This window comes from Fonticula alba (assembly GCF_000388065.1).
Source record: "Fonticula alba strain ATCC 38817 unplaced genomic scaffold supercont2.2, whole genome shotgun sequence".
Classification (NCBI taxonomy): Eukaryota; order Rotosphaerida; family Fonticulaceae; genus Fonticula; species Fonticula alba.
In genome coordinates, this window is record NW_009242972.1 from 1,392,287 (window position 1) to 1,399,723 (window position 7,437).

At 72.8% G+C, this 7,437-nt stretch overlaps 1 protein-coding gene across 1 annotated transcript; it reads left to right on the forward strand.

The window, feature by feature from the left end:
- Positions 1-433: 433 nt before the first annotated feature.
- H696_01330 (hypothetical protein) lies at positions 434-6,325 on the forward strand (the record flags this gene model as incomplete). The annotated part of the gene is made up of 3 exons (XM_009495223.1): positions 434-578; positions 793-4,902; positions 5,076-6,325. Exons 1-3 carry the CDS (start codon positions 485-487, stop codon positions 6,323-6,325), a joined length of 5,454 nt encoding a protein of 1,817 aa, XP_009493498.1. The 5' UTR covers positions 434-484.
- Between the last annotated feature and the right edge of the window lie 1,112 nt (positions 6,326-7,437).

The window sequence follows — 7,437 nt, forward strand, 5'->3', positions numbered from 1 at the left end:
GCCCGTCTCCTGCATGCGCATCGACCGCCCCGTGTGGCCTCGCCTCCCTGCCTGTACTGACCTGTATCCTGGCTGCCCATGCTCTGTCTCTGTCTCTGTCTCTGTCTCTCTTCCTCGGCGACCCATCAGCCTGCAAAAAAGGGACACGCCTGTGTGTGTGTGTGTGTGTGTGTGTGTGTGCCCGCGCGTGTGACCTTGGGCTACCGGCCTGCGACGCCTTCCCATCGCAAGAGGCGCTTGCGCTCATCTTCCCCACAAGACAACACGCCCCCTTTCCCCCGGAGAGTAACCCCGCAGTCAAGACCCCCCCCCCCCCCTGCCGTGCGTCACCGCGCCGGGCGCCAGGCCCCTTCCCCCTGTTCATTTCCAGTGTGGTGCTGACGCCCTGTGCCGCCCCGCTCCCACCCTCCTGGCCGACCCCACATCCGCACAGTGGATACACCAACCTCCCGGCAGCAAGAAGGAAGACCGAGACCCAAGCAGTATGTACCCGTCGCAGGGCCCGATCCCCGGCGGTCCACTGCCGGAGGGCAGCTCCGTTGGTGATCAGTTCAAGAAGAACGCCTCTTCGGCTGCTCGTATGTGCCATTTCCGCACCGCCACGGCTTCTTTGTGCTTCTTTTTTCCTTTTTTTTTCTTGCCGCACGCTCCCCCCTCCCTCCCCCCCCTCTCCCCGGCCACTTGGCGAGCCGATCGACCACTCACCTGCTCCTCTTGGTATGGCATCTCCTCGCGCGGCGACACCCCCGGACGCGTGATGCGCCGCACGCACGCACGCACGCACGCACGCAGCCCCCAACTACTTGCACATCCACCATGCCGATGCTCCCCCCGGTGGGATAGGCGAGCAGGCGCCCGGCAACCCCGACAGCAGTCAGTCGACCCCGGTGCTCCTCACGGCCCCCATCATTGCCAGCGCGCCCGGCGGCCAATACATGCACCTGGCGCAGCAGCAGCAGCAACAACAACAACAACAGCAGGGGGGCTTCTCGGCGCCGCTGCGCGATGCCACAACGCCCATCTCGCCGAACTTCAACGGCGCCAACACGGCCGGGGGCTTCTTCCATCCCCAAGGGCCGGTCGGAGGCCTGACCTCCCCGCGCGGAGGCCCCGGCGGCCTGGCCCTCGTGTCGCCGGCCACCGCCAACACCAATGCCCTGCACCATCCGGGCGGCGGCGGCGGCGGCGGCGGCGGCAGCGGCAACCCCGCCTCGCCCATCATCAGCATGGCTCCTCCCGGTGGGCACCCTCCCCAGGCCGCCACGGCTGCCATGCACCTGGGCGGACCGGGCAGCCTTTCCGCTGGTGACCACCATCATGCACAGCAGCAACAGCAACAGCAACAGCAGCAGCAGCAGCAGCAGCAGCAGCAGCAACATGCGGCTGCCGCCGCGGCCGAGGCCTTCCAGCAGGCGGCCGCTTTCGCCGCGGCCGGCGGTGGGCACCACCATCATGGCGCGCACAGCAACACAACGCCGGCCAGCCCGTTTGCCCAGCTGACGGGCCCGATGGGCGTCGGCCCCGGCGGTCCGGGTGGCGGCGCCAACGGAGACCAGCAGATGCTGCTGACCTCCTTCCAGGCGGGCACGGCCTCGGCCACCGCGTGCAAGGAATTCCTGGCCCTCTACAAGTCCAAGCAGCTGGACTTGGTCCGGCGCCAGCGCGAGGCCGCGGCGCCGGCCTCGCTGGCCATCGATGTGGTGGCCGACGAAACGTCCCTGCGCCCGGTGCCCGGGATCGAGGAGCGCCGCGCCCTGGCCATCGAATGGCACACGGTCCAGCGCCGGGCCGTCAAGTGGGCCCACCGGTTCTGCCCGGTGCCGGAGTGCGTGGAGCCGGTGGCCGCCCTGCATGAGCTGCCCAACCACATTGTCAATGCCCACGTCCGGTCGGACTTCCGCCGGTGCCTCTTCTGCTCGTACCAGCAGCGCGCGCCGGTGTCGCAGCAGCAGCAGGCCCAGCAGGCCGCGGCCCAGGCGTCGGACCGGCGCAACCGCGGCAGCCCCACCGGCGGTGGGAAGTCCTCCTCGTCGCGCCGCGGGGTGGCCGGGCTCGGCCCGCGCGCTGGCATCCCCCCGCCCCAGCGCCGCCGCGGGGTGGCAGCCGGCTCCGACGACGAGGATGACGACCTCGGCTCGGATGTCTCCGACTCGGAGGTCGACAGCCGCGAGTCCACCGCCTCGCCGCGCATGGACGCCGAGGCCGGCGCCTCCCGCATCAAGGTCGAGCAGCAGCCCGGCGGCGACAGCCAAATGTCCACCGGCGGCGGCGGCGGCGGCGGCAGCAGCACCAAGCCCGGCGATGGCGCCACCAAGCACCACCTGGTGGATCCGAAGAAGGCGGCCGAGGATGCGGCCGCCGCCGCCGAGGAGGCCGCCATCAAGGACGGCTCCCTGGCCCCGGGCAATGGCAAGCGCTTCAAGCTCCTGTCCCACTTGCAGCGCCACCTGGCCCCCTCCTTCCGGTGCCGGTGCGGCGCGGCCTTCTCCCAGCGCCAGGCCCTGATGCGGCACTATCGCGAACTCCGCTGCCCCATCCGCCAGCAGCAGCGCCGGCAGATCCAGCTGGAGCAGGCCCAGGCGGCCCACGCGGCGGCCAATGCCGCGGCCACCGTGGCCCTGGCCGGGGCCGCCGGTCCCTACCCGCCGCAGCTTCAGCAGCTTCTGGCCGCCGGCGGGGGGGCGCCCGCTGGTCCCGGGGCCGGTGGCCCGGGCGGCGCCCCGGGCCTGGCGAATGCCGGGCCGACGCCCATCGGCACGCCGCTCCTCGGGGCGGCCGGGCTGCTGAGCCCGGTGCCCGGCGGCCCGGCCCCCTCGCCGGGGCTCATGGCCGCCGTGGCCGCCGCCGCCGCCAGCGGCCACCCGGTCCTCGGGCTGATGCCCCTCTCGTCGCAGGGGAACTTCAAGGAGAGCATGATGCAGATGCAGAGCGCGGCCGCGGCCGCCGCCGCCGCCGCCGCCGCCGCCGCCGCCACCAACGGCCCCGGCGTGCCCCCCTCGCCCCTGCTGGCCATGCAGTCGCAGCAGCACCCCATGCCGCAGTTCGGCTCGTCGGCTTCGGCCTCCTCCGGGGGGCCCGGCCAGCCGCAGCCAGGCGAGCACTTCTTCCATGGCGGCCACTTCCAGCGGGCTGGCGACCCGGGCACCGGCGAGATGGCCATGCCGCCGCGGTCCTCCTCGCTGGACAGCCTGGCCGCCGGCAATCCGGCGCACCACCACCATCACCACTCGCAGCAGCAGCAGCAGCAGCAGCAGCAGCAGCCGCAGTATGGACAGCCAGGCGCACACCATCGGCCCATGATGGCCGAGCGGTCGCGCACCGGGGACATGGGCGATGTCGGCCCCAACCGGCCCCGGCCCGCTGGCGACGCCCGGCCGCACAGCTCGCTGGCCGCCCTGCCGGGCCAGCAGCCACCCATCGACGACCGGCACATGCAATTCTCCCAGCGGTCGTCGGCCTCCGGCAATGGGCCGGGCGACCCGTCGCGCTCGTCCTTCACGTCGCTCTGCTCCCCGGGCGAGGCGTCGTCCCCCTTCCACCGGGCCACCGGCGTCACCAAGGACGACCCCTCGGCCACCGGGGCCGGGTTCCGCCACGCGGCCGCCACCGACAGCCCCTTCGAGCCGCAGCACATGCACTTCCAATCGGGCCCCTCGTCGTCGCACCATGGCCCCCATCACCCGCACGGCGGCCACCACGCCTCCCACGGCGCCGGGTACCACCACCCGCATGGGGCTCACCACCCGCATGGGGGCCCCCACCACCACCAGCACCACCACCACCACCAGCAGCAGCAGCAGCAGCAACAGCAACAGCAGATGCACACCGGGCACTACTATGGCGCGCAGCAGCCGCCCTCGCCCGGGGCCGCCGGGCCCGGGACCGACCTCACGTACACGGACCCCGGCACGTACGGCGGCTCCGGCTCGGCGGCCGATCGCCACCTGTCGCCCCAGCTGCTGGACGCGGCGGCCGGCCAGCCGGCCAGCCCCCCGGGCTCCGGGTCCATGATGATGCAGAACCTCATGGCCACGGCCCCGTCGGCCCTGGAGACCGGCGGCGCCGGCGGCGGGGACTTCGACGATCCGCTGGACGGGGACTTCCGCGGGCTGCACGGCGCCAGCCGTGGGCATCGTGCCTTCTCCGGGGCCCGCCTGGGCCCGGGGATCTTCGCCTCGTCCAGCACCGGCATGCTTGCCGCCAATGGCGGCGCCGGTGGCCCCCCGCGGTCCAGCTCCCAGGGCGACCTGCGCGCGGTCTTCTCGCCAGATGGCAGTGGCGCCGGGCCCCCCCTGGTGGCCGGCGGCGGTGAGAAGGCCACTTCGCCCGGGGCCGGGGCCTGGTCGCGGGGCGGCCCGGCGGCCCCGGGCTTCGCCACGGTCGGCCGGTCCATGACCGGCCCGGCATACGTCTTCACCCCGGGCCCCGGTGCCGGCTCCCATGAGGGCAACATGTCGGCCGCCGGGGCCGGGTCGCCGGTGCCCTCGCCGGCGGCCCTGCTCGGCAGCGGGCAGCAACAGCAGCTGCCCGGCCCGGACGCCGGCTTCTACCCCGGCGGTGGCCAGGGCTTTGACGGGCCCCACGCGCCGGCCGCCAAGCCCGCCGGCCAGGTCACCCCCCTGCGCATGCGCCCCTCCATGTCGGCGGATCAGCTGTCGGCGGCCACCATCTCGGCCGCCGGGCCACCGCATCTCCATGCGGCCGTGCGGTCGCAATCGGGCGCGCTGCTGGCGGCCGGGCCCGGCTTCGGCGGGCCCCAGCCCTCCGGCGCCGGCAACAACAGCAGCACCCCCGGCACCCCGACCGCCGGGGTGTTCTACGGCCCGGGCGGGCTCCCGGCCGATGCGGCCTCCTCCGATGGCAGTGTCAGCCCGCCATCCTCGTCCTCCTCCACCGGCCTCGGTACGTGTCCTGCCGCGCGGCGCCCCGCCCGCGCGCCCGCCCATCGGCCTCGAATGCTAACACGCCAATCCCCCCCCCCCCCCCCCCCCCCCCCCCCCCCCCCCCCCCCCCCCCCCCCCCCCCCCCCCCCCCCCCCCCCCCCCCCCCCCCCCCCCCCCCCCGCGCACGCGCAGGCACCTCGGGCTCCATCTCCCTGGACAAGTCCTCCTCCGGTGCGCTGCAAACCCTCCTCAGCATGGCCACGAGCCAGTTCCTCAGCCAGCAAATGCGCGTGGCGCCGGGCAGGGCCGATGGCGAAGGCGTGGCCGCGGTCACGACCACCCACCTTCGCCACCTGCTGCTGCGCAGTGACAGAGTGTCTGAGAGCAACCATGTAGACGAGCGCCACTCCGCCGCACACTCCACCGGCCTGCTGGACCTGGTGGTGGTGGCGGCGAATGGCGCGGCCGGCGGTGCCGCCGGTCAGCAGCAGCAGCAGCAGCCGAAGCAGCACCTGCCGCGGCAGTCCCCCCAGGTGCCCCTGACCCGGCCTGGGCTCGACACACCGCCCCTGAGCCGTGTGCCCACGGCCGAGGCCCTGCCGGCGGCCGTGGTCCTGCCAGCCGCCAGCAACCCGGCCGACGCCACTGGCGACCTGCTTCTCGGGGCCCTGACGCCCACGTCGCAGAGTGTGTCGCCCCCCGGGTCGGACGGGCCGCTCTCGGACTTGGTGACCCTCATCCGGCCCCAGTGGGCCGGGGGCGGGGCTGCCGGCGGTGAGGCCGGCGCCGCGCAGCACCACCGCCACCATCACTCGCAGATGGGGGGGCCGGCCGCGTTCCAGCCGCAGCAGCAGCCGTGTCCCAGCAGCCCGGCGGCGGCACCCCTGTCCGCTCGCAACCTCGGCTTTGGCACCGCCGGGCCGGGCGGCTGGCACCCGGGGTCTCTTGCGAATGTGCAGCAGACGCAGTTTGTCCAGCAGATGCCCTTCTCAGCAGTCCCCCAGCCGCAGCGGCAGCAGCAGCAGCAGCAGCAGCAGCAGGTCCAGCTCGCCGCGCAGCAGACGCAGTTTGTCTCGCAGCCCGTGCAGCTCGTCCAGCAGCAGCAGCAGCAGCAGCAGCAGTCCTTTTCCCTCAGCCAGCAGCCGGCAGCTGCCTCGGCGATGCAGACGCAGCCCCAGGTTTCGGTTCCCCTGCTCCTGTCGCCGGCGGACCTGGCCCTGCTGAAGCCGTGTCTCATGGCGGCGGCGGCGGCGGCGGCGGCGGGGGCCACCGCGGCTGCCCCGGCGCGCGACCTGGCGACTTCGCCCCTGGTGGCGCATCTGGCCGTCTCGCCGGAGCTGGGCCTCCTGCGCCTTGGGGCCGCCGCCGCCGCCGCCGCCGCTCCCGGCATGGCCCCCCTCCCCCGAGGCGGCGGCTTTGTTGCCCTGCCTGGGGACATGTGAAATGCGGCCAGCGAGTCTGTCGGCTTTGTTTGCGTTCCGGCCCCCGGGGTGGTCCCGGGGCGCTAGAATGCGCACGCCCTCCCGGCATCCCCCCCCCCCGTCCCTCTGCCCCCCAGTGCTGTGTGCATGTGCGAGGAGCTCCCCCCCTCTGTCGGAGGAGGGGCGTGTCTGTGTATGTGTGTGTCAGTGTGTGCATGTGCATGCGCGTGCGCGAGCCAGGCAGATGGCGAGACCCAGAAAGAGGGGCCGCCACGTGTGTTCCCACCAGTTCCCCAAGGGGATGATGCGGCAGGTCCCTCGAGCGCGCGCGCGCGCTGCCCACATGTGCTCGCTTGCACAGGTGGGCGTTCCTTTTGTTTACATTCTGTCCTCCGCATACTGATGGAGGCGGAGGAGGCGAGAGCGAGAGACCATGCTCCGGTGGAGCGGGTGCTTCGCCCTCGGGTCCTCATTCTCCTCCTCCCTTGCCAGATGTGTGCTTGCCCATTAGAGACTAGTCCCAAGAGAGCGAAAGTGCATCGTGGTGCCGGCAGCCATTGGGCGCGCGCCCTGTATGTGTTTGCGTTTGCGTTTGCGTTTGCGTTTGTATTTATGCTTGTGCTTGTGCCTGTGCCTGTGCCTGTGCTTGTGTGTGTGTGTGTGTCTGCTGGAGCCCTGTCATGCCGCTCGAAGATGCCTGTCCCGGCCCCGCGGCAGGACCGCAGCCGGGGAGATAGGGCCGGCCGAAGAGGCCCCGGCAAAAGGGACCTTGGGCGGGAGACTAGACATGGGCCCGAGGGGAGCCACCGCTAGAGCTGCGCAGAGTGACAGAGAGAGAGAGGGGGGGGGGGGGAGGGGAGGGGGGAGGGGCGAGGACGGGGGGCATCATTCGGGCGAGGGCGCCGACAGAGCCGAGACGCGGGAACCCACCTGCCTTTCGGCCTGCCTCTCTCTCTCTCTCTCTCTTTCCCCCGCATGCGGGCTTTTGGCTTGGGGATGGCTCGCCGCACCTCCGGCGGCGAGCCCCCGCCCTGTTTCAGCGCGCACGCATCGCGCATCCCCACCCACGCGCATCCCCTTGACAGCGGGCACGCATGCCAAAAGGGCCCCTCCTGCTCCTGGACTGACGCCCC